Source organism: Colias philodice, chromosome 31, assembly GCF_061535455.1.
Source record: "Colias philodice isolate Cphi_HAF_F1 chromosome 31, ilColPhil1 Martin Lab GWU primary, whole genome shotgun sequence".
NCBI lineage: Eukaryota > Metazoa > Arthropoda > Insecta > Lepidoptera > Pieridae > Colias > Colias philodice.
In genome coordinates this window covers 5,298,345-5,325,999 of record NC_143116.1, presented here as the reverse complement: position 1 = coordinate 5,325,999, position 27,655 = coordinate 5,298,345, and the positions used below count along the sequence as shown (strand labels likewise).

Here is a 27,655-nt window from a genome sequence, read left to right as displayed (position 1 = left end):
AACTGCAACCGATCAAACTTGAAACTTGTTATTTTTTAGTTGCATTTGCCCCGGTTGACCCTAAATAGATGCTTTAATTTTCTCGCTGTACCTTTTCTTTAGTAAGTACCTAATAAAAGCAGTTTTGTCTATGACAAATTGACAATCATAAACAGCAATGATTTTTTAAATGATGATTAATTATCGCTTGTAAAAGTTTACATAAAAGTTTTGAGACATTTGGATGAATAAAGAAGGAAAAGGTTCGTGAAATAAAACACAGTAAATGTTATAATATTATATTGAATAGCTACCTACACTAGCACCGTCGCGATCTTCACGATAACTACATCGACATACACACAAACAGGGTCCATACCAAAATTATAATAATACAATTCATATTCAGATTTCTTATAAACTGTAATTATACACAATAATATATAAAATAATTACAAAATTAGAATTTGCTTATGTGTAAAAAGCATTTAACCTCGTTTAAAAATTAACAAAACAGAACATTTACATTTAAAACAATTCATATTTTTTTTACAATATTAAAATTCAAACAAAAACACACCAAATAATCTATACAGAAAACATATTATAAAAATTCAATACATGGATATGAATTTAAACAAAAATATTTACGGTCTTACTAATAAAATGTTACCCATTCGCTTTGCAATGGATTAGTTATTGCAATAACCTGTCTTGTTTTTATGATCGACGTTTCATGTGAGCAAGAGCAGGACACAGCTATGGTAGAAAATGGTAGAAATTTATCCATTGTTTAACTTTTTATTCGTAAGGCCGTTACAGAATAAGCTATATTTCATCAATCATCAATTATTCTTTTCCCGCCATGTCACCTTAACGTCAAATTACTATTTTTTTAATTGCACAATGGCTCAAAACACACAATGTTTTAAACGAAAAATAATTACAATGTGAGTAATATGGACCCCATAGGAAGACTTACACATGTTTAGCACTTTTGTAAAGCGATTGTATTAATGTTTATTGACAAGACAACATTTGTCTGTACAGTGTAGAGGTAAACATATTGTATGGAGTTTAGTAAACAATATTAAGAAATTAATACTTGTACAATTAAAAGTTAAATTAAAGTGAAGTAAGCTTCGATTTTTTATCGCTTAAAAGCGATAAAAAATCTAAATAAAATATGCTGTACAATCTTCTAACCAATGTGAATGGAAATAAAACAAATTATTGTGCACAAAGATCATTTTAATGAAGACAACAAAACACTTATACAATTTGCAGAAAGAATTTCAATAGCGCCATTCAATGAGCGCGTGGCGCCATCTAATGTTAAACTTAGTACTATAACATATTTACTTATGCAACTTAAACATACCGCCCCCCATGGACCTAGTCCATAAAAAAAAACTTAATGTTGATTGACAATTAAAATACATGTGTTGTAATACATTAAACCCTTTACCAGTAACACAATATTGTTATACATCTATAAAGAAACATAAATTTATTTTTTAGCATTGCTATAGCATCACTTAGTAAGCCAATTTTAACTTAAACCATAATACATACTAGTATTTCACAAATGCCTAAAATATTTCAATACTTTGTTGTTGCTATAATTTATTACGTTTAATTATTTAATATGATTTTGTTACAGTTAATTTGTCCTTTAGATTTAAATTTGTTAGTGCAAAAAAAATGTGCAGCGTTTATTTTCACTAAGTACTTAAGGCAAATCACGAATATGAAAGGTAAGTTACAATTGTATATAATCACTCTGAATTTGGAATAAATATTAGTTTGGACAGAGGACGTTTGATAATGTGGCCCTTACATTTGAGGCTGCAAACGCGTGTAACCCCATCATGCCCAGGATGCTTCTCTACGATCACTCCATACAGCCATCGAGCGGGAGGCAATCCGTCTTCCTTTATTAGAACTAAATCTCCCACATTCGGTTCCGGAATACGACATCTCCATTTGTAGCGTTGTTGCAGTTGGGTGAGGTATTCCTCAGTCCATCTGCGCCAGAAGGTTTGTGTCATTCTTTGTGTGAGATGCCATCGCTTCAAATTAGTGACATTTGCCTTCTCATAATTGTCGTCTGGAACCAACACAAGAGGCTCACCTACTAAAAAGTGACCTGGCGTCAGCGGACAGGGATCTTGTGGGTCACTTGTGAGCTGCGAAATAGGCCTTGAATTGAGGCATGCCTCAATTTGAGCGAGAGTGGTGGACATCTCTTCGAATGTCAGTGTGGCATTTCCCACAATTCTGGCCAAATGGAATTTAATTGACTTTACAGCCGCCTCCCACAATCCTCCGAAATTTGGTGAATGAGGCGGAATGAAATGCCAATCCGTTCCATTTGACGCTAACCAGTCGGCGATTTCGGTGGCAACAATCGAGCTCTCGATATCGAATAACTCAGTGAGTTGTCGAGCTGCACCCACAAATGTTGTGCCATTGTCGCTCCACATTTCTGTGACATGCCCGCGCCTAGCAACTAGTCTTTTAAAGGCTGCTATGAAAGCCTCTGCCGTCATGTCACTGACCACTTCTAAGTGTACCGCCTTTGTTGACATGCAAACGAACACACAAATGTAACCCTTTGTTGCATGATGACCTCTTCCCTTTGTAGCTCTTATGGCTATTGGACCGGCATAATCCACTCCCGTTTTGCTGAATGGGCGATGTGATGTTACTCTGACTGTCGGTAATTGACCCATCATTGGCTGATTATTTTGATTTGAATATCGCGTGCAAGTTACACATCTTCTTACAAACTGGCGAACCAATCCCTTGGCACCAATAATCCAATACATGGACCGCAAATAATTAAGCATTATCTGCGGACCTCCGTGCAATGTGCTTACATGAGCTTCGTCAATAAGTAATTTTGTGAAATGCGATTTATGGGGAATTATGATTGGATGTTTCATATCCTCATTGAAAACAGAATTATTGAGACGACCACCAACTCTCAAAATTTGATGATCATCGAGATACGGATCCAGCGAAATGAGCGTGCTCTTCCGATGGACCATCTGCGAAGACGACAAACTCCGAATTTCCTCGGTGAAATATTTTCTTTGGCACATTTTTATGCAGGTACGTAATGACTCCTTTATTTCACTCGCTGATAACCTATTTACTAGATGTGTATTCTTCTTCTCAGATTTTCTCCAACGCAGTGTTCTTCGACAGAATGCAATCACCCGGGTAAGTTTTTTCAGTGAAGAAAACCTTGAAAGCAATTCTTCAGCATCATCATCGTCAGTAACAACTAGGTTGCACTTCCGGTTTGATGGTTTTTCTTCAAGGTGAGTATCCTTTAAAATGGTTTTATTGTGTTTTATCTCAAACTTGTGTAAATAATCGGGTCCTTTTTTCCAGATATCATTACAAACCAATTCACTAGACAGAAGACCCCGCGACGCGCTATCTGCAGGATTGTCTTCGCTGGAAACATGAGACCATTGATTGCCGTCCATTGAAGTTAAAATATCAGAAACCCTATTTGCAACAAATGTTTTCCATCTACTTGGATGGCTACTAAGCCATGCGAGTACAATGGTTGAGTCTGTCCAAGCATGAATGTTATTCTTTGAAACATTCAATACATTGCTTACTTCGTGTAGCAATTTTGATAGTAAGACTGCCCCACACAATTCCAGGCGGGGTATTGAAATCTGCTTTATCGGTGCTACACGAGTTTTAGACGTAACGAGATGAACATGAATATTTCTATTTTTATCAACAACTCTAGCATAAACGACGGCTGCATACGCCAAGTTGGAAGCATCTGAAAAGCCATGGAGTTCCAAAACCAAGTCACCCTTATTGAGTTGCATCCAACGAGAAATTACGAAAGACTCCAGATTGATTAAGTCCTCTCTAAAACTTAACCATTCCTCTAGTAACTGGGGACTCAATTGAGTATCCCAATCTATACCTGACAGCCATAGCCTTTGAATAAAGATTTTAGCCTTCGTTACAACCGGTGCTATCCAGCCTAAAGGATCGAATAATTTAGCAATATCGGATATAACTCGTCGTTTCGTCACCAAATTATTACCCAGGGTTGGTAACTTCACCTTAAAATGAAAATTATCCATTTCTCTGTTCCATGCTATTCCTAAAATCTTAGTAATTTCGTCAATCTTGATCTCGAGGTTTGGAGCGTCACTCTTCCCGATGTTCTTTAAAAGTTCCTTACTATTACTGGACCATTTTTGAAGAGGAAATCCTGCACACTTGAGCAATTTAGTCATTTGCGTATAAATTTGCATTCCCTCCTCCACTGTATGACAACCAGTCATTAAATCGTCGACAAAAAAATCAGTAAAAACTCGTTCCGCCGCCGCCGGGAAATTGGACCCTTCATCTCGGGCTACCTGTTGTAGTGCACGAACGGCTAAGTAAGGCGCCGATGAAGTTCCAAAGGTGACCCGTAGCAACCGGAAATGTTGAATCGGATCATCAGGGTTCACGCGCCAGAGAATACGCTGGTAATCAGCGTCTTCGTCCGTCACCTTAACCTGGCGATACATTTTAACTATGTCTGCAACTAATGATATGGGAAAGCAGCGCCATCTCATTACTAAATGTCTCAATTCCGGTTGTAAATTAGGACCTACCATAAGATCACTATTAAGGGATGCCCCATTTGATCCCTTGCATGAGGCGTCAAATACAACCCTGACCTTTGAAGTGTCCTTATCTTCTCGAATTACCGCGTGATGGGGTAAGTATATGGCACCCTGTTTCTCCCCCTTTTTACATAACTCCATGTGACCCATATCCAAGTATTCCTTTATTACCTTGCAATACTCCTCCTTTAAGCCAGGGTTATTAGACAATCGTTTCTCAAGCATTAAAAAACGCCTATATGCAATGATTTCACTTTCACCATACTTAGAAGCAGGGTCATGATCCTTAAATGGAAGTTTGACTATATACCTTCCTGTTTCATCTCGGTTTGTGGTAGCTGCAAATAGCTCTTCACATGCCTTTTCTTCTTCAGTCATCATTTTAATGTGTTGTGTGGGTTCAGATTCTAGTTCCCAAAACAACTTGAGTAAAGCATCATCATTATGCTCACTAATTGTTATGGTATGACAATTAACCCCCTTCTCAGTTTGCTGGTTTATATTGGAATTATCAATAAATCCAGACAAAATCCAGCCAAATTTAGTGTTTTGTGCTATAAAATTACCACCTACACCATGATGTAAACCTTGCATTAAGATTTTGCAATAAACCTCTGCACCTAGAAGTAAATCAATGCCACCTGGAATATTAAATGAAGGGTCAGCTAGCTCTAATTTAGGCAAATCTAGTTGAGATGTATCCATTACCTCAATTTTATTGTTTGGCAACAAGGTTGTCAACTTATCCAAAACATGGGCCTTAACATTCAATGTAAATTTGGAATCATAACATGATGTAAGACATATATTCACTGATGCCTTAGATATAATTGATTTGCTGTTACCTACACCAGAGATTTTTATTGTTTCCTTAAGCTTCTTAATACCCAACAACTGAACAGCCGATTCAGTGATAAATGTTGCCTGCGAACCTTGATCTAACAAAGATCTCAAAATGGTAGCTGAACCATCTGAATTTTGTGATCTGACATTCACCAAAGCAGTAGCCAGTAACACGGTATTGCTAAAGGTGGCAACACAACTTGTGACTATATCAGAAGATTCGTTGCAATCTGAATCTATTTCTGATGATGGTGATGCAGCTTCAGTCACGACAGCTACAACCTTACCTGTCTCCATATGTGAATTCATCTTACTGCCCTGTGTTAATTTAGGGTGTAACAATGAATGATGACGTTTCTTACATACACGGCATGTAGTGGACACTGTACATGCATAAGCAGAGTGTTCAGAACTGAAACAGTTGAAGCATAATCGTTGAGTCTGCACAAACTGCCGTCTCACATCAACAGTTTCGTTTGCAAACGCCTTACAATGAGCCAACTTATGTTTTTCAGAACAGAACAAGCATAGACTAGTCGCTATAGTTGTTCCCATAGAGAATTTTGAAGCATTCTGTACGACATTTTGGCCTTTGTCAGGCACTTTATACTCCAGTGACCTAAATCTAGTTTCAAGAAAATCCTCCAACTGCTTGTACTTAGGCAACCCTTCACAAGTTTCACTAACCTTAGACTCCCATTTACTTCTAGATTCCGGATCAAGTTTCTGGCAAATTACATAAATGAGAATTAAATCCCATGAACTGCAGTCAACTCCTATGTTTTGTAAAGATTGTAAGCACTCTCTAGTAGTGTCCAACAACTGTCGAATAGCCATGGCAGATTCCTGCGACAAAGATTTTTGATTCATTAATTTTCTGATAATAGAATTTGCCATAAGCCTTTTGTTGTCATACCTAAGCATCAACCTATCCCAACAAGTTTTATAATTGTCTGCTGTGACACAGATAGATTTTACAAGGTTTGCAGCCTCGCCAGTAAGTGAACCCTTCAAGTAATGTAGTCGCTGAACATCATCGAGCGATGAATTATTATGTATAAGAGATAAAAATAGATCTTTATAATTAGTCCAATCAGAATATTGCCCTGAAAATGAAGGCAAGGCAATTTCAGGCAATTTTACAAACACCTTCCTTGGTTCCTGACAATTTGAACTAACACTTAAATTATTACATTTTACTTTAAACTCGCTTATTTGTTCCTTTAATAATGTTTTATAATTTAAATATTCCTCCTCAACTGTATCATACACTTCACTTTTATTGTACTCTGTTCGTTGGAAGTCTTCTCTTTTCATTTCATATATAATTTTTCTATGAGTATTATGAAATTCATTCCATTGAGATTCTAAATTTTCTAAACGTGTTTCTAAATAGGACAGAGTCAGACGTTCTTTCGGAGATTTCTTTAAATTAGTTTTACCCTTAACAATTTTAGATGCAAGATCGTCTTGCAATTTAAAATAGTTTTCAGCCATTTTAATAACACTGCAACAATAATATTAAATATAACAATTAAATACGTAAAACAACAATACGTGCGGATAACCTTAAATTTACCTACTCACGTGTTTCTAACAATATTTTCTTACAATCCAAAATTATTGCTTCACACATATAACCTTTGTGATAAATTGGGCATAGGTTTCCCGTCACTCCACTTTTTTACGACTATTCTAAGTTTATGCAAACACGTAAACGAATATAAGTTTTCAAATGATTCACTTTTTCTAAGTTAAATTGACCAACAATATAGAGTTCAAAGTTCAAGTTCAAGTTTTTTTTTGTTCTTTTTTTTTTTTTACTGACACTTAAAACGTCACAATCGTGTTCCAGATGACACTTGACAGCAAATGTCAATAATCTTCAATGACAGCAAATGTCAATGATCTTCAATGACAGACTCCAGTCTGCCAAACTTCATACGTCACCTAGGCTGGCTTCTTGTCATATATGAGTGATGACAGATGACAACTGACACCGATCCTGTGAGAAGAGGTGATCCGCTCTGATGTACTGTTCCCTCACGTAGGCAGCTCGATGACTCGGGGGGTGCTCCTCCCGCTCAGCTACAGCCTCCCGTGCCTTGGATCTTCCAGGTTACCAGGGGTCGCTCTTCGCTCCAGATTGTGTGCTCCACTTAGCAAACGAGGTGTACTAGTGCACTGTCAACTCTTTGCTTATATCCAGCAAGAAAGGACCATGTACAATCTTCTAACCAATGTGAATGGAAATAAAACAAATTATTGTGCACAAAGATCATTTTAATGAAGACAACAAAACACTTATACAATTTGCAGAAAGAATTTCAATAGCGCCATTCAATGAGCGCGTGGCGCCATCTAATGTTAAACTTAGTACTATAACATATTTACTTATGCAACTTAAACATATGCTAAAGCACATTTATATCATTTGGAGCTGTAGTTTATGTTGAAAAATGTGCTTATTTCAAACAATTTTCAATCAAGTTGGTGTAAATTGTAATGATGACTTTAAAAGTTTAATAAAGGGGTTCATCTATAAGTATTGTTTAAACTGTATGTAATTAAAGTATATTAATTTGTAAACCATCAATGGATAAGTGTTAATATAGGTAGTTCATGAAAATTTTCGAGATGCTTTTTATTATAGCATTCGACAGTTTACATAGAAATAATATTTTGAATGAATAAACTAATTTCAAACGATTATTATAACGATAAACTTAAAAATCCCTTGCAGTCAATAATTATCTATTTGTAGTTTTTAAATTATTTATATATTGCAAGTGTTATTTACCTCTACCTGTGTCTCAGTCACACCTATTTACTATTTTATTATGTATTATTGATGTTATTACGTATTGGTTACATCACGCGATGTGACGTCCTTTTTGTGTTCATTATTTTACTTTGTAGCTAGCAATTTTCAATTCTAAATTGTAAGTATTGATTTTAAAGTACAAATTTTATGTTAACTGGCGTGTTACTATTATATTTTTTCATTTATCAGCTCATTATCAATTTGCTGCAATCTGTGAAGGAAAAGATCGGAAATCGGCATGTCATAATATAACCAAACTAAACAATAATATTATTATAAGTAAAAAGGTGATGTTGTTAGCGCTTTAGGTGTTTAAGTAGCCACATTATACATCAGGTGCCGTATGACCTCTTATTTCTAGACATATTACGCCGTGAATTGAACTGACTGGCAAATTCATATTATGATCGCAATAACCAGCCATGGCCAATTAGGGTATTGTATGAATTTGCCAGTCAGTTTAATTCAGGGTGTAAACTGACTGGGAATAAAAGGTCATAATACGATCCCAGGTGACTTTTCGCTCACGATAGTTGGATCATGCCATCTTGGTTTGACGTCTTCGTGTATGCGAGTTTGCCGCTTAAAGATATATATTGTGCTGGTAACCTATCTGCATCTTTTTACATATAATATCATTATTTGAGGATAGAAGGGTTTGTGAACTAACAAGAAGAAATTTTATTGAACGACAATTCTTATACATAGTTTATTTCAAGTGTCAACACGCGAGATTCATTTTAATTCTAAACTGTATCATGACTATTTGTTATTTGTTACTAAGTTTGTTACTGTCTATTTTGCTAATTGTTATTATTATTGTTATAATATTTCTCGCACACCGCATTCACTCCACATTTAGCAATATTTATTATAATAAAAATATATTTTGAGATTTTTAATTTTCGAGTTTAATTTTTAATCTATATTCACATGCAAAGCTTGCCGTCTCACTCGCACGCGTTATGCTGATGATGTGTTAGAGTGAGATAGTTTATTTTTTTTAATTTTGGCATTTTAAGAAATTTTTGTAAAAATACTCTAAGATGGTTACTTAAATGTTCAACGTGTTTTAATTATATTTAATTCTTTAACGTTCGTAATATTTTAGAGATTATTTATTATTTAAAGGTATTATTTGACACCACCATCGTTTGTGACGATTTTTTAAGCATTTTTAATTCCAATATTTATGCAGTTGCTCGAACTACGTTATTTTTTAATAAAGTCTAATTTAACGGTGTGTTATCCTTTTTTCTTGTTCAAAGTTTTATTCACTTCATTTTACGTTGTTTCTCGATTCGTGAATTACTTATAAATAAACTACTAAATGACTAAAATCTAATCAGAATTGTATAATTTATAATTATGAAACTAAATCATATACATATGTACTGTTTTATTGTACTTATTTGTATGTGATGTTTTTGTGTTTTCACTCTGACCTGATATTTTTTGTAAAATAATACATTTTTAGGAATAAAATATAAATGCAAGTAAGTATATTGTTATTTTTTCACCTTTTTCACGAAAATTGCATAAAACCGACAAATATGTCATTATTTTTGTTAATAATTACGTAGGACATTTTATCGGGTATTACTACATAGTATAAAATAAGGTCGCATTCTCTGTCCCTATGTATGCTTAAATCTTTAAAACTAAACCGATTTTGATGCGGTTTTTTAATAGATATTGATTCGAGAGGAAGGTTTTAATAATTTATTAGGTTTTAGACAAAGCGGGCGAAGCCGCGGGCGGTAAGCTAGTTTGAAGATCCTACTAATATTATAAATGTGAAAGTTTGTGAGGATGGATGTATGTGTAATGTGTATGTACGTTTGTTACTCTTTCACGCAAATACTACTGAACCGATTACAATGAAATTTAGCACACATATAGAGTGTAACTTGGATTAACACAGGATATGTTTTATGGAAATCCCACGGGAACGGGAAATAAGCGGGTTTTTCTTTGAAAACGCGGGCGAAGCCGCGGGCGGAAAGCTAGTATTTTATAAGTCTGTCTCTGAGGCCTGCGTGTCCAACCAATGTTTCCTTTCGCTCCTTCTTTTACTTCTCGATGTTTCATTCTGAAAAAGAAAGATAAATTTATCTATACTAATATTATAAAGCTGAAGAGTTTGTTTGAACGCGCTGATCTCAGGAACTACTGGTTCGATTTGAAATTCTTTCGGTGTTAGATAGCCCATTTATCGAGGAAGGCTATAGGCTATATATCATCACGCTAAGACCAACAGGAGTTGAGCAATGCGGGTAAAACCGCGGGGCACAGCTAGTTAAATTTTTATTTTTTATTTTATTTTATTAGTTTCCAAAAAAAATATATATATATCTCAAAGGTGACTGACAGACACAGTGATCTATCATCGCACAGTTCAAACAACTGGACGGATATTGATGAAATTTGGCATTCAGGTAGATGTTAGGACGTAGGCATCCGCTAAGAAAGGAATTTCGATTCTACCCCCAAGAGGATAAAATAGGGGATGAAAATTTGTACCATGAAAATGTATCTTTTCCACGCAAGCGAAGCTGCGGGCAACAGCTTGTTTAAGATAAATTTTATAGATATGTTACCTTACAACTTTCGTATGGGTGAACCGATTTTGATGATTCTTGTTTTATTTGAAAGCTTATTCCTTATGATCCTATTTTCATATAGGTGTTTTTTTTTTAATATTTAGACAGATATTTTTTTTTACTTTAGAAAGAAATATAAAAATAGCCACATATAATTCTAGTTAATTCTATAAAATCGAACCTTATGTGATGTCTGTTTGTGCAAAATGGACGCAGCTCTCTCCACAACTCTGTTCTCTCTCGCCAAAAGCACTTCCTGTAAGAGATTATCCCATCAAAAACATCCTGTAAAAAAACCCAAGTCTCGCAGCTCAGTCTTTCTACCGTCAAAAGTTGTGAGATCCATGTAATACCAAGTCGGTTAATCTATTTAGTGTCTACTTGAAGGACCTTCTGTCTTAAGTTATTATCATGCCAATATTAAAAATATTTAACGTTTTAAACAAATAGATCGACTTGGACATCGCTTGATTTGATTATTAGTATGTATCACACTACACAGCACGACGGGCCAGCGACCAACAGGAACGAGAGTTTCAATCGCGTGAGGCGCGAGAGACTAAAGAATCTAATATAATATTGTAATATTCATTTTGTTTTCATGCGATGTCCAAGTCGATCTATTTGTTTAAAACGTTAAATATTTTTAATATTGGCATGATAATAACTTATGTAATAACTTAAGACAGAAGGTCCTTCAAGTAGACACTAAATAGATTAACCGACTTGGTATTACATGGATCTCACAACTTTTGACGGTAGAAAGACTGAGCTGCGAGACTTGGGTTTTTTTACAGGATGTTTTTGATGGGATCTCACTTCTTTTTGTAGAGCCTTTCTTTTTGATACCATCTACTTCTAACGAATTTTGTTAAAGGTCTTATGATATTTTCTTATTTTTATATGTAGTCTTCCCCTTTTCCTTTTCCGGTACTACTTCTACGTTTCACCGGATTTCCATAATCACCACCGAATGATCCTCTCAAAAGGCCGTTTTCGTAAACCTCGAAAGCGTACGGATACAAAGCTGCGGCAGCCATAAGTTCAGACACGGAGCCATAGGTAGTTGTTTTTACCATTGCCGTCGAGTACAGGTCGGCGTCAATGTAGGGGTCTCCGTGCTCGTCACACGTATACACTTTGAACTCGTCCCAATGCGCTACCACATACTCCACTATAGCAAGTCTAATCTCATACGACGACTCAGTATTCCCATACATAGAGAATGACAAAGAATGAAATAGACACGAACCATCACCAGGTATACGGACAATCCGGTGTGGGCATGGATGGTCATTCACATACAGTATTTCCGAATCCATTGCGACTACTAGTACTGGTAGATATGCAAGATGTAAGAATACAATTAATACTTAAACGTAACTTTGGTCTCGTTATTTCGACCGACACTATTAAGTAATTATATTTGAAGACTAAGGTATTTATGTAAGTTCCTTAAAATTAACCAAACAACATCCCAATCGTAAGCAAATAATATCAGTAAACTAATGAGCAAGCCTTTTAGTCGTAAATGTAATTTATCAATCGAAATTATAAATGAAAATCGCAAACTTATAGGTTAGGTTTCGAGGCACATCCGAACAGCATGAGGGCGCTCGCACGTATGCGTGCGGCTGCCGCTCGCTCGAAGGCATTCACATTTCATTGTTCTGTCATTTTGGCGTATATTTTGCTTGTCAGTCATAGAGTAAAATAGAGGCCAGTCTGTCTGTAAGGAGGCTAGTCGCGCCAACAATTTATATATAACAGATTTAAATTATAATATATTGTTTTATTAGATTTTCGTACTTCAAGACATGTCCAATCATGTGTTTTTCATTACGTCGACCATTTTACAAGTAATAATGTTGTTCAGTTTCATGGGCTAAACACACCCTTACCCACCCTATACCCCCTCCCTTGCCTCATATGGTAGGTACCTATCTACACCTATTAAATTTATAACCACCACCAACCACCAACTGCATAAATAACTTTGTAATCCCATATATTTATATGGGATTACAAAGTTATTGATGCAGTTGGTGTATTTGGAAAACTGGACCGAAATTACAAAATATTTAAGTTTTCCCATGATTAAGACACTAAACTCTATATGTATTCCAAATATGAAGCTTCTAAGTCTGCTAGAAGTGCCTTGGACTTTTGATGATCGGTGAGTCAGTGAGTGACAAAATTTAGAAACTTTAACAAGTTGTCATTCTTAAACTACTGGTTCAAATTGACTGAAATTTTAAATATTCCGTGTTTATACAATGCCGGATTAGTTACTGAAGATTCAGGTTTCTTGCTTTATCCACAACCGAATTATAGGGGGTCGAAAAAGGCCCGAATTGCTTCGAGAAAAGGATGGTACGGCCGTGCCGCTTTTTTTTTGCTCGACTTGGCGGGGGCACTGCCGTGCCCCCAGATATTGGAATTATATTTCTACCCGCATTTTTAATAAAAAATCTGTATATTTAACTTGTTGGTTCAGGGTGAAATAGAAAATGGCTACACCGATTTTGATATCTTCTTTGTTTACTTTGTTAGTTCCGATTTGCGGGTAGTTTTGAAATAGGGAAATATTTACCGACTTTTTTATCTATTGTGTCTGTGATTCCGGGGACTAATGGATTAAAAGTGTTGTATGTACATTCAGAAGATATACTTTATCATCATTGACTAAATAGAACATGATTAACTTCATACTTTCAAAAATTGCATCCACATCGGTCCAGCAGTTTCCACGTGACGCAGGGACAAACACACAAACTTACCTGCATCATGACAGCTGTCTCCATATCTGTGACACCATCTACTGACTTGCAATCTTCACTTTCATCCAAATCTATGGAAAATATTCGTTAATTAATATTTTAAAATAAATAAAAATAAAATAATATTTATTTGCTAAAAACATGGTAAAAAAATCTATAAAAATCCTATCCTATCCTACTAATATTTATAAATTCGAATGTTTGTGAGGATGGATGTATGTGTATGTTTTGTTACTTACATGCAAGTACTACTGAACCGATTACAATGAAATTTAGCATACATATAGATATTTGGATCAACACATAGGATGAAATGCTCGATAATTTAATGAGATGGTCGCATTTCATGAAATTATAATTTAACCAGATCATTAAATCTTTAATGTTATACGATTTTGTCATTCACATTTGGCTAGATAATATATAGATAGATAAAAATAGCTCGATAATGTCATGAAATGCGACCATTTCATGACATTATCGAGTATTCCATGAAGTGAGCAAATCTACAATTAAATATGCAGGCCACGACATCTATACTAATATTATAAAGAGGAAAGGTTTGTAATTATGTATGTATGGTTTTCACGCATAAACTACTGGACAGATTTCAATGAAATTTAGCACATACATATATAGAAGGTAACTTGGATTAACACATAGGCTAGGTTTTATCCCGGAAATCCCACGGGAACGGGAGATACGCAGGTTTTTCTTTGAAAACGCGGGCGAAGCCGTGGGCGGAAAGCTAGTAATATATAAAATGATATTATACCGGTGCGCGTTTGTTTGTGTATGTATGCATGTATGTATATGTATGTAATATATACGTATGTATGTACGTACGTATATATATATGTATGTAATACTAGCGGTCCGCCCCGGCTTCGCCCGTGGTACATATTTACGTTTTCTCTACATAAAAACCATCCTCGTACTTCAAGGAATATAATCAAAAAAGAATTATCGAAATCGGTTCAGCCGTTCTCGAGTTATGCGCTTACCAACACATTTTGCGATTCATTTTTATATATAAGAAGATGTATATATGTATGTCCATCTCACCGTGCGGCGAGTACATGGTGGGCGCGGGGCGGAGCGCCCGCAGCGCGACCGTGTCCCGCTTGAGCGCCGCCGCGTGCGAGCGGAGCCGGGCTTCGGTCGCCGGGGCCCAGGGGGGGGCTTCGGACGGGGTGCTCCTACGGGCAAGTTTCGTTATAAATATTTCGGGACAATTTTCACACACGGCACGATCTGATCCCATACTAAGCTTTCGCTTGTGTTATGGAAACCAGATGGCTGATAAACATACATATATAATTTTAAATAAATACTTATATAGATAATTAACACCCAGACACAGAGCAAACATCTATGTTCATCACACAAATATTTGCCCCGGGTGGGGATCGAACCCACGACCTCTGGCTTGGAAGGCAGGGCCACTACCAACCAAGCCAACCGGCCTATCAATAAGGCCCAGCGCAGATATCAAAATTAAAAAAATAATATAATCTACACTAATATTATAAATAGGAAAACTTTGTTTGTTTCATTGTAATGAATAGGCTCATAAACTGCTGGACCGATTTTACAAATTCTTTCACCATTCGAAAGCTACATTATCCACGAGTGATATAGGCTATATATTATCACGCTAAGACCAACCGGAGCGGAGCCACGCGGGTGAAACCGCGCGGCACAGCTAGTATCGAATAATATCGACATAATTTTCATTGTCAAACTATTATCGACATTGTTTTCATTATAATGAAACTATTATCGACATTGTTTTCACTATAATCAAACTATTATCGACATTGTTTTCACTATAATCAAACTATTATCGACATTGTTTTCACTATAATCAAACTATTATCGACATTGTTTTCACTATAATCAAACTATTATCGACATTGTTTTCACTATAATCAAACTATTATCGACATTGTTTTCACTATAATCAAACTATTATCGACATTGTTATCATTGAAATCAAACTATTATCAACATTTTTTTTCATTAAAATCAAACTATTATCGCGGGCGGAAATTTAGATGCATATTTTTAGATTTTATATTATAAAGCTGAAAAGTTTCTTTATTTGTTTGAACGCGCTAATCTCGAGAACTACTGGTCCAATTTGAAAAATTTCCATATAAGATAGCCCATTTATCGAGGAAGGCTATAGGCTATATACCATCACGCTAAGACCAGCAGGAACGGAGCGACGCGGGTAAAACCGCGGGGCATAGTATTTAGATACTTACTGATGATGATCATGCCATGGTCCCGGGGACAAAAGCGGTTGTCCCCACGTGGGGCCACTTTCCAAACGACGAAGAAGTTTTGTAGCCACGTCTTCAGCTGCTTGCCGCTGTAAGAGTCAAACTCAAACATTTATCTATTCAATTAGACTTCTTCTAGAAGCACTTTTGAATCGTCATAACATATTTTTAACATTTACCACCGATTCAGAAAGCAGTATGGAGAAGAACCGGGGAGGAAATTCCATAGTTGCTCTTTTAAAATAAAAAAACATACAGACTGATTTGAGAACCTCCTCCTGTTTTTGAAGTCGGTTAATATCAAATATTATAAGGTAAAAATGACGAAAGTTACTTAATTATAAAGGTGCGTGTGTGCTTAGCACGCGTGTCATAAGTGAAACTACTTTAGCAATATTCATAGGTACCAGAATCGTCGTCACTCCATGACGTGACGGTATCGTGTGTGAAGTGTCGTGTGTGAAGTGTCGTGTATGAAGTGTCGAGTTTGAAGTGTCGAGTTTGAAGTGTCGTGTATGAAGTGTCGAGTTTGAAGTGTCGAGTTTGAAGTGTCGTGTATGAAGTGTCGTGTATGAAGTGTCCAGTTTGAAGTGTCGTGTATGAAGTGTCGAGTTTGAAGTGTCGTGTTTGAGTGTCGTATTTATAGTGCACATACCTCCGCACTGGCCGGCTCGTGTTGTGTCTCAGCTAGCGCCAGCAGCACGTCATACGTCTCTAGCGCTCTATCGGCAGCTCTGAGCGCACTACAGAGCACTACTGACGACGACTCGTGCATTGCACAAGCGCAGGATAGACTGAAACAATTATATTATTATAAGAAATCACACGCGAGTACGGGTTAAATAATAGTTTGATAATAAGAATGTACTGCGATTCTACACAACTGCCTAATTGATGTAGGTAGTTGATAACAAATCGCAGCAAGTCAACGACTATTAGCAAAGTGAGGGTAATTGGGTCGATCGTCGTATAAACAACGTCCGAGCCCCCCCCCCCCCCCCCCGGGCACGATTCGTACGAATGCGCCAAGATTCAAAGGAAAGCGGCAATTAATAGTATTCGACAGCTAAGCATGTTTTGACAGGAAATAGTGACAACTATTCATCCACAAAAATATTAAATCAAAAGTTACGTTTAATAAATTAATTCTACTTATTTAAGGGCTAATTTTTCAATCCTTGGTTAATACTTATTCATCGAATATTCCTTGCCCGTCTTTGACAGTTTACATGACATGTTAATATTATCGTGTAATACTTTATTGGGCGGATAAGTTTTAACCATGGATTAAAAAATCGGCCCTTAATAATATTACGTACTAGCAGTCCGCCCCGGCTTCGCCCGTGGTACATATTTATGTTTTCTTCCCATACGAACCATCCTCGTACTTCAAGGAATATAATAAAATAAGAATTTTCGAAATCGGTCCACCCGTTCACGCGTGATGCCGTGACCAAGGATTGTGAAGGGTTTCATTTTTATATATTACGTATAACATGTCCGTATTGGAATGAATTGGTTAATTCGACATGGTGTCATTCTTATTTTTTACCAGCTGTGCCACGCGGTTTCACCCGAATTGCTCAGCTCCTGTTGGTCTTAGCGTGTTGATATATAGCCTTCCTTGATAAATGGGCTATCTAACACCGAAAGAATTTTTCAAATCGGACCATTAGTTCTTGAGATTAGCGCGTTCAAACAAACTCTTCAGCTTTATAATATTAGTAAAGATACCGGTCTAAAATCCAGCAAGCTGACAGAATACATTATTTCGAAAAATCTCGAACGATTACACCCTGTAAATTATTTTTGACGTGACAACGTCTTATAATTCGATAGAGCCGGCTGCACGCACGAAAAAACATGACTCATGCGGCGTTACCTCGCTCTGAGGCGTTCCATGTAAGGCTTGAAGTGCAAGCGAGAGAGCGGAACGAGCGACAAAGAAGCGCAATCGGACGTTGTCACGTTCAACTATCGTCAGTAAACCGACTTTACAGACAATTATTACATCCAATAAAATAGACTGCCCAGATCTACTAGCCAAAATTTCTTTATACACACCCTCAATTTTATCTCGTAAATATAATCCTATCTTTACTTCCGCAGTCAGCACTAACTATCGTCAAAACTCGTTTATTCTACGCGTAAGCAATAACTTTAACAAGCTATCAAAACAGTTCGATTTTGACTTATTCTGCAGCAGTTCTTACTCCATTAAGCGTCAGTTAGCTAATGAGTTCTTTCGTCAGTTTGGTGGTCGAGTTGATATGTAATTTAATTAGTGTTACAATAGCATTGGTTTTAAGAATTTGATTCGTGTACGTAATCGCTCACATTTGTAATTGTTATATATTAACATTATTCTAGCCGTGAGAATCTGTAAATGGCTTATTGTGAGTATTATATTATGTGACATCTTTAAGAATACAGCTGTAGATTCTCCTAAAATATAAATAAATAAATTAATTAATTAATTCATTAATTTTTTTAAGTTGTTTAACTCACCGATGCTGAGTGTCGACAGCTCTGTGCAGAGCGGCGTCCAACACGCGACACTCGGCCGCGAGACGAATGCAACGGGCCTTCCATAGTTCCGCTGTTATCGATTCTTCTGTGAGAAAAAGTAAGCATTTTGACGTGATAACGTTTTTAAATTCGTTTTAGTGTGTCACACCAAAACCTCACGATCGCGATCGCAGGTATAACGAGAGAGAGACGGAACGATCTCCCGTCTCATCTCGAGCGCTGCCAATAAGACGTTATCACGTAAACATCTCGATCGTAAACCTACTTTACAAACAACCAATTTTTTTATGATAAAATAAGTGATTTAGGAACATTGAGTTACTATGTACTACGTACTAGAGAGGGCATCGCTACTACACTCTTTGTAACACGAGTTAGAGCCAAGCGTCTCAAACCAATTTTTTTTTGTTACATTGATTGGTTTTAATTGATAAGTTTATTCATATTTTTTAATAAAAAATGTTTATTTGTTACATTGATTGATTTAAATTTATAAGTAATAAGATGCAGAATATCTACAAAGTGTATGACTCACTAGCAGTCCCACGCCGTAATCAGATTTTGTTCGTGGTGTCCTCTCTATACGTAGTAATAATACCTCATTATTTAGGAATGATATTTTTTTAAGGAAAAATTCGATCACTCACGGGAATCGAACCCGCGTCTTCCGCCTTACCGGGGCGATGACCTCTCGGCCACCCATGATCCCGCCAGAGTAATCGAATTTGTTATGTTTTTTCAGAATTATGTGCCTAGATATTGAAAGAATTTTAACCGACTGCGACAGAAAAATTGATACGTAGATGGTTATCAAATCTCACATAATATGTTTAAAAGTGGTTTTATACGTACGATATGCAAAAAACTACCTCAGAAAGTGCGTAAAATTCCTGTAAAAAAGCCTTTTAATACCGCCGTATAAAAAAAATGTGTGCGTGTACTAGTGTACACACGTAAGAAGAGAAACTTAGACCTTATTTTTCATAAAATAATTTATTATATGCAACTTTACAGAAATACGTCGAATCACGCGTGGTAGGGATAAGAAAAAGATGGCGCGTTACCATTGAGTTACATGTACTACGTACTAGAGAGGACATCGGTACTACTATTTTTAACACGAGTTAGAGTCAATCGTCTCAATCACAATTTTAGAATAATACCTCAATGCGCGTAACGGAAAAATGTCACGCGCACGTCACGCGTAACGAAAAATGTTACACTAAATTTTTTTTCCAACCCCGATAAAGAATTTTCAATTCAAATAAATCTGAAGGTTCTATAAAAAATAGACTTACCTTCATGGTTAGCGGCTACTAACGCCTCACGCAAATCCGCTTGAGCGCACACATCTAAAGCCAACCTTTCTGCTGCTTCTACACACCACTAGAATATAATATAAATAATAAATAAATATTTCAGGATAATTTTCACACGGCACGAGCTTTCGCTTGTGTTATGGAAACCAGATGGCTGATAAACATACATTTTAAATAAATACTTATATAGATAACTAGAGGTCCGCCTCGGCTTCGCCCGTGGTACATATTTCGCAATAAAAGGTAGCCTATGTCCTTTCTCGGCTATCAAAATATCTCCATACCAAATTTCATGCAAATTGGTTCAGTAGTTAAGGCGTGATTGAGTAACAGACAGACAGACAGAGTTACTTTCGCATTTATAATTTTAGTATGGATTAACCAGACACAAAGCAAACATCTATGTTCATCACACAAATATTTGGCCAGGGTGGGAATCGAACTGACGACCACTGACTTGGAAGGCAGGTCACTACCAACCAAGCCAACCGGTCAGTCAGTATAATTATATTAAAAACATCGTATTATTCATGACTTTAAAATATAGATATAGGTGTGTTAAATGTTGAGGTTCAGAAATAAAACATACATACAAACGCACATTTGTTTTCAATACATACATATAAGTGAATGAACACACACACACACTTTTGTCAATACAATCACAATCGCATATAGGACGTCAAAATTCGTCCGAGCGTCGTTGTATAAAACATTCATTGAAATTAACACCTTATTCCGTAGCAATAATGTTCAAAGTCTATTGTATCGCTCATTAGAAAACTCTGCCTAATACAAGCGTAGGCAGAGTTTTGCTTCGGACAAATTTTTAGCATTATTGTGAGCCTAGTTTACTACGGAATGTAAACATACTCATAAATAATGTTTGAATTATTTTTTTATGAACATAAATTGGAATTTGTATGGATTTCTATGTTTGAAGTAAATAAATTATTATTATACTAGCTTCCGCCCACGACTTTGTACGTGCATCCCGCAAGAATTTCGTGAAATCCTTTCTTAGCGGATGCCTACGTCCTAACATCTACCTGCATGCCAAATTTCAATCCGATACGTCCAGTGGTTTGGGCTGTGCGTTGATAGATCACTATATCAGTCACCTTTGAGTTTTATCTTATACTAGCAGTCCGCCCCGGCTTCGCCCGTGGTACATATTTACGTTTTCTCTACGTAAAAACCATCCTCGTACTTCAAGGAATATAATAAAAAAAGAATTATCGAAATCGGTTCAGTCGTTCATGAGTTATACGCTTACCAACACATTTTGCGATTCATTTTTATATATAAGAGAAGATATAAAATTCTCGTGTCACAATGTTAGTCTGCATACTCCTCCGAAACGGGTGGACCGATTCTCATGAAATTTTCTGTGCATATCGGGTAAATCTGAGAATCGGCCAACATCTATTTTTCATATGTACCACGGGCGAAGCCGGGGCGGGCCGCTAGTATGTATATAGATTGGTTTTTTTAATATTTCTTACCTCTTCATTAGAAAGATGATTAGTTTCGGCGTCTTCTGTTTTCTTGAGTTTAACTCTAGACGCTATTTTTGCCTGTCTTGACTCGCAGCGACCTAGAACAATAATTTTTATTTTTTATGAATAAAAATCAATTTAAAAAAGAAAGACAATTAATTTCGCTGACATAAATAATAAACATTTTTATGGATAAAAAAAGTGAAGAGAAACTTCTTTAGGTGCGTTGAGAGTAAAATTTCAAGGTCGCGTCATGGCTATATTGTCACGTCATGGAGTAAGGCGACGATTTTAGTACCTTTAAATCTTGCCAAAGAAGTTTCACTTCTGATACGTGTGCTCGGCATACGCGCTCTTTTTTATGATAGATTATACATTTAAAATTTTATTTGTTTGTCTGTCTGTTTATTCATTACCTGGTGACGGCGGTAACAAAGCTGGTGAGCCTCTCTCCCTTTGACAGCTGTTCGTTGAACCGTGAGCAGCTCGTGTATATTGACAACATCTGAAATTTACAAAAGTACTATTTTATAATATCTTTCTTAGGCTTTTTTTTGTTGGCTAATAATCTTCTAAGATAAACTACGTTTTTCAAAGAGCCTATTAGCTTTGAGAATTAATAAAATATTAAACAGCATCAGAAACAATGAATTGTTAACATATTTTTGATCCTTGTTACATTTATCAATTTGACAAAATAAATGTTTCTTTATTTCAAAAACCCTTATTTTAATTTTTAAACCTGTAAAAAATCTAACTATTCTATCTAGTATCTACCTACAATCTACACGTCTATTTCACTTCAATTAAATCAACATTAAAACCCGTCAAAACGCAAAAAAACCGGCTTTAAACCCACCTTGCTGTGCTCACACAGATCTCCGAGTCTCTCTCAGAGAGACGCAAGCTTGAACAATTTTCCGAATCTTGAGGAGGGGATACTTCTAAAGTTGGTTGTATTCTGTAATAAATAATAATCTATACTAATATTATAAAGCTGAAGAGTTTGTTTGTTTGAACGCGGTAATCTCGGGAACTACTGGTCGGATTTAAAAAAATTCTTTCGGTGTTAGATAGCCCATTTATCGAGGAAGGCTATAGGCCATATATCATCACGCTACGACCAACAGGAGCGGAGCGATGCGGATGAAACCGCGGGGAACAGCTAGTTCTTCATAAACATGAAGAATTAAAAATTTTTTAAGACAGTTCGTGTAGTGGAAAATATTATGAAATTTTTACTTTTACATCATTTAAAATTTCTAAATACTTAACAAACAATAATGTGAAAGAACATTTACCTAATTTCATAAGTACTAGTGTCTGTTGTATCTTCAGGCAGGTCTTTAGGCTCTTGTGGTGTTGGTAATTCCGCTGGACTCACTATTGACGAGTTTTCGTTCTGAAATTCAGATTAATGACATTAAATATTATAAACTAATATTTTAAATTTGTCGTTTTTGTTACAATTATACTTTTCGTTTTCGATTAGATTCAGTTTAACAAAAAGAGCGCGTGTACCCAGCACACGTGTCACAAGTGAAACTTTTTGGCAAGATTCAAAAATACCAAAATCTTCGCCTTACTCCATGACATGACGGTATTGCCATGACGCGACCTTGAAATTTTACTTCAAAGCTCTTTTACCATCTTGCTTGTTGAAAAAAAGAGAGCACATTCACACTTTTACAAGTAAAAGATATTTGTTTCTTTTATTTCACTCAAAGACGTGCTTCCAGTCCGACCACACGATGTCGACTGAGTATCAAACAATAGATCGAAATATGCAACTACCCGCATACAACTTCTGGGTTTTTTATCAACTTTAGTACTTACAGTGATATAGTACTTAGAAATGATATGAAGCCTACAGAATACAAAAATCTCACCTGTTCCGTTCTAGACAGATCTCCATCATTATCTAATTCGCCAGCTGGTTGGGTTGTAGATTCACATTCATCTGGAAACAAAATTGTTATGAAAATTAAAATCTTAATTCAAGTAATTTTATTAATGTTTCAGTACGAAGCTAGTGTCCACAAGGTTTGTCTTTATTTATATTTTCTACGTTACTGCCTTAAATATATACGCTCTTATATCTATACAAATATTATAAAGAGAAAAGGTTTGTAATTATGTATGTATCGTTTTCACTCATAAACTACTGGACCGATTTTGATGAAATTTGGCACAGATAATCTTTAGACCCTGAGAAAGAACATAGGCTACCTTTTATTGCGAAATATGTACCACGGGCGAAGCCGGGGTGGACCGCTAGTATACGATAAACCGGGGAATAATACATTTTTCTTTCTTTCATTCATCGCAAATAAATATCCTCGCAAGCACTACTCATTTCATTTACTACGGTCTCTACTATCTCTGTAGCATATTTTTTGTAAGTGTTCATTTAAACTATGAAAGTAGGAACGAGTCTCTTGCTATTTCGTAAGATACATTACAATAGGTTTAATATTAAACTTCTACATCTTACACGAACCTTCGAAATACTATCACACTTACCAGAAACCTCCTCCTCCGGTATCGCTTTAACCTTCTTATCAGCTGCCCTCCTCCTAACCAATTCCGCTATAACCCCATGCAACTCTGCCAATCTCGCATCATGCGCTCTAGCCGCTGTCGCAGCACGCTGTCGTTCCGTGGCAAGCGCACGTGCGAGCGCGTCGCGTTCCGCGCGCAGACTGACTATGTCGTCGCGGCCGCTGCTTTGTGTCGCAAGCTGTGGAGGGTAGTTTGCGAGATAAATATTTATCTTTTTTACTAGAGGCACATGTTACACCTTAACCGTGTAAATATGCAAGCTTAATTGATAATTTCAGATTACAACTCGGTTACAATATCTGTGGACCTCGCTGGAATGCGGAGCCCCTTCCCGTTCCCCTTTACCTCCCCGCGCTCGCCCCGCGGCGCGTCATTACGGTTCAATTTCGTTGCGTTCGCGACGTGACGTCATCGAAGCCAGGTCCACAGATATTGTAACCGGGTTGTACAAACAATTTTTTCCCCTTGTTTGTGAGAAAACCACAATTTGCCGTAAAATGCAAGTGGGTCGATTTTATCGATGACCAGTGTATTATGTATCATGATAGAGCAACTTTTACAGATAGTATATTTTCTAAAACAATTTTATTTCTCTCTACGTCTAAATTTTTTACAGTAATTTATTCTACCGCATTAAATACACATAAAAGTTTAATGAAACTTTTAACATTTCGTTGTTTTAAAACTATTGTTACAATTTTTTATAACGCGAACGTGCGAAAACATTACGCATCTTAAATTAATATTGTATCTAATCGCAAATTCCAAGGTTAAAGCGACTTTAAAAATATTAAATAATACCAAAATCAAAAGAACGTGACCCATAGAATAACTATCACCTACATATCACCACAGAATAGTTAATAGTACAGATATAACATAAAGCTGAAAATCAGCCAGTAAACGGACATACATTGATAACAATAAATCACTATAAAGCACACTACTATTTGCATTGAGGAATACAGGTTGCCCCACTGTTGGTATACTAAGCTCAAAGGAGGTTATAGTTTTGCATACGCTGAGTACGTAAAAAATACTTATAAAATTCCAGACGCAGTTTTTTTTCAAAAAGATGAATTCTTAAAACTCTATGTGTACACCCCTAACAAACAACCCGCCCAACTTTGCTACAAGCACGTGACCTATCGTTTAAGATTATGTTTCATAGACAAAATGCTCACATTAGCGAAGCGGTATATGCCGGCTGCGCGGAGCTAGAGAAGAAAACATGGATTTTCAGGTAAAATTTAGCAAAACTTTTTTGATGTAATTTTGTTGTTTAAGTATTTTTTACGTGATCAGTGTATGCAAAACTACAAGTCCCTTCGCGCTTAGTATACCAATAGTGGAACACCCTTTATAAGTTGCAATTGCTTATTCAATCATAACAAAATAATTAAAATAACAGCTGTTTTGATTCAGAAAACTTTATTCTTGTCTGGTACCTACTAAGTATATATGGAATAAGTAAATAAAAACACATTATTTCAATTGTAGATGTAGAGGGTGTCCCACTATTGGTATACTAAGCGCGAAGGGACTTTTAGTTTTGTATACACTGATCACGAAAAAAATACTTAAACAACAAAATTACATCGAAAAAATTTTGCTAAATTTTTCTTGAAAATCCATGTTCTCTTCTCTAGCTTCACGGAGCCGGCATAATAAAGCTTCGCTAATGTGAGCATTTTGTCCATGAAAACATAATCTTATATGATAGGTCACGTGATGTTTGCAAAGCTGGGCGGGTTGCTTGTTATGGGTGTACACATAGTTTTAAGAATTCATCTATTTGAAAAAAAAAACTGCGTCTGGAATTTTATTAGTATTTTTTACGTACTCAGCGTATGCATAACTATATATAACCTCCTTTGAGCTTAGTATACCAACAGTGTGACACCCTGTAGTAACGTATAGGCATCGGTATTCTAAATTAGTTGTACATGATGCTATTTATTATAGAGAATTTATATCGTCTCTAGCACAGATTTCTTCCTAGTTGAGGTGAACGTCATCTCTGATTTGTGTTTTAATATAAAACTCATCACTGTTTAATTAATTATTGTAAAATGCATGTGTCAGACTCAGAAGTGAAACTTCTTTCATTCGAATATACCAAAATCGTCGCCTTACTCCATGACGTGACGGTATTGCCATGACGCGACCTTGAAATGTTACTCTCAACGCGCCTAAAGAAGTTTCACTTCAATAAATTCTGCTTAATATTTAGTGCAAGTTTCAAAAGGGTAGCTTTAAAATGGTATCTTTAAAGATGATCGAAACGTGCATATAATAATTATAAGCTAGCGGTGCTTGGTCCGCCATCTTGGGAAATCTGACAGACTTTATGGCGCCAAATACAGAACAATCGGTATGCACCTATTATGTATTAAAATATGGCGGGCTACCATGCTTTGAAAGCTAGAAGAATGGAGTTATCATGACGAATATATGTAGTTATAATATGAAGCAGTTTGTTTGTTTGAACACGGTAATCTCAGGAACTACGGGACCAATTTTAGAAAAATATTTTCATTTGATCGCTAATCGTCGAGAATAGGTAGGTAATGAAAACGGTTTAACAATACGATTTTGCTTATATTTTTACAAAACCATCTAGTTTTAAACTAAGAGAACAAAGTCATAGAATACGCTGTTTAGTTATGGAACTGTGTTGATATGCAGGAACATTGCAGGTGCAGGAAGGATTGCCTATTCAATAGTTTTAAAATAATTTGACGCATAAAATGTAACATTCCTAGTCTTTCGCATTATACGTACATGAATGCCATTCTGTCCAGGTATAGGCGGCGCAGTCACTGGCCGTAAACTGGAGTACCTCCACGACGACTCCCTAGATATATCCTCCTCTCCCATGTTCGGGCAGCACAAGTACCAACTCCTGCTCCTCCTAACCCCAGTAGTCGAATCCAATTGCGTCAATGGCACCCGACCTACGACCTCAAGTTCTGCTAACAAAGGTTCCTTTTCCTTTGGCTCGGGCATTGGAAACGTGCCCGCAGTAGAATACGTTTCTTCCAGCTTTCTTTCTGGAACGTTCCATCTATCTCGAAGTGGTGGAATTTCTTTGACAGCCCCATCGTTGAAAATTTCGTTTGTTTCAACGTATTCGCTCAGCTCGTTAGGGTGCTGTTCTGTGTCGGCCTGTCGGTCATCTGGACGGTCTTGTCTGCCAGTTTGTTGGTCAGGTTGTCGGTCATGTCGGCCAGTTTCATCCTGGCCGTTTTGGCGCTTGATTTTTTCTAAATCTGCGTAGTAGTAGGCGGTCGAACGCGGCGGTTCGCCGCTGAAGTTTCTGTTCCCCGCCAGTTTGATATTTTTAGTCCATTTTTGTTGATTTTATCACATTATCATCACATTTTATGATACATTATTACTTTTTTATATTAGAGCGATCCCTGTTTATGGTTATGAAGAATTAGTGACGTCATGGTGTTTTTAAAGTTCATTACGTATCGTATTTTCAAGGTATTTTCTGATTGGTACGTGCATCAAATAGCATTAGAGCGAAAGAAATTAAAACTGATTTTATTTCGTTTAACTTACGTAGATATACACTTTCATACCTACACACAGATATTCTGAATCCTAGCGCAGCTAGGTATAAAATATTAATTGAATTCTTGGTTTTTGTTACGTAGGTAGTTGTTTAATTGAAAATAAAATTTTCTGATAGCGCTTTATAAATTTTCATCAAGAAATCATCCAGAGAACTATCCTACGTTGAAGTTTATGTATATTTATGTG

At 36.3% G+C, this 27,655-nt stretch overlaps 2 protein-coding genes across 2 annotated transcripts; both read right to left on the bottom strand.

Moving 5' to 3' along the window:
- Positions 1 to 264: 264 nt before the first annotated feature.
- Positions 265 to 27,247, bottom strand: LOC149475297 (uncharacterized; the record flags this gene model as incomplete). Its single annotated transcript, XM_089713746.1, has 16 exons — positions 265 to 1,177; positions 7,904 to 10,396; positions 11,089 to 11,163; positions 13,688 to 13,758; positions 14,753 to 14,886; positions 15,958 to 16,064; positions 16,631 to 16,769; positions 18,484 to 18,589; positions 19,803 to 19,890; positions 21,329 to 21,420; positions 21,739 to 21,827; positions 22,182 to 22,283; positions 22,624 to 22,724; positions 23,212 to 23,282; positions 23,846 to 24,062; positions 26,669 to 27,247. Coding segments are annotated over 15 exons (2,049 nt in total), but the record flags the coding sequence as incomplete, so codon positions are not given.
- LOC149475298 (uncharacterized) lies at positions 11,807 to 13,241 on the bottom strand. The gene has a single exon (XM_089713747.1). The coding sequence runs from the start codon at positions 12,227 to 12,229 to the stop codon at positions 11,807 to 11,809; it is 423 nt and encodes a 140-aa protein (XP_089569873.1). The 5' UTR covers positions 12,230 to 13,241.
- Positions 27,248 to 27,655: the final 408 nt, after the last annotated feature.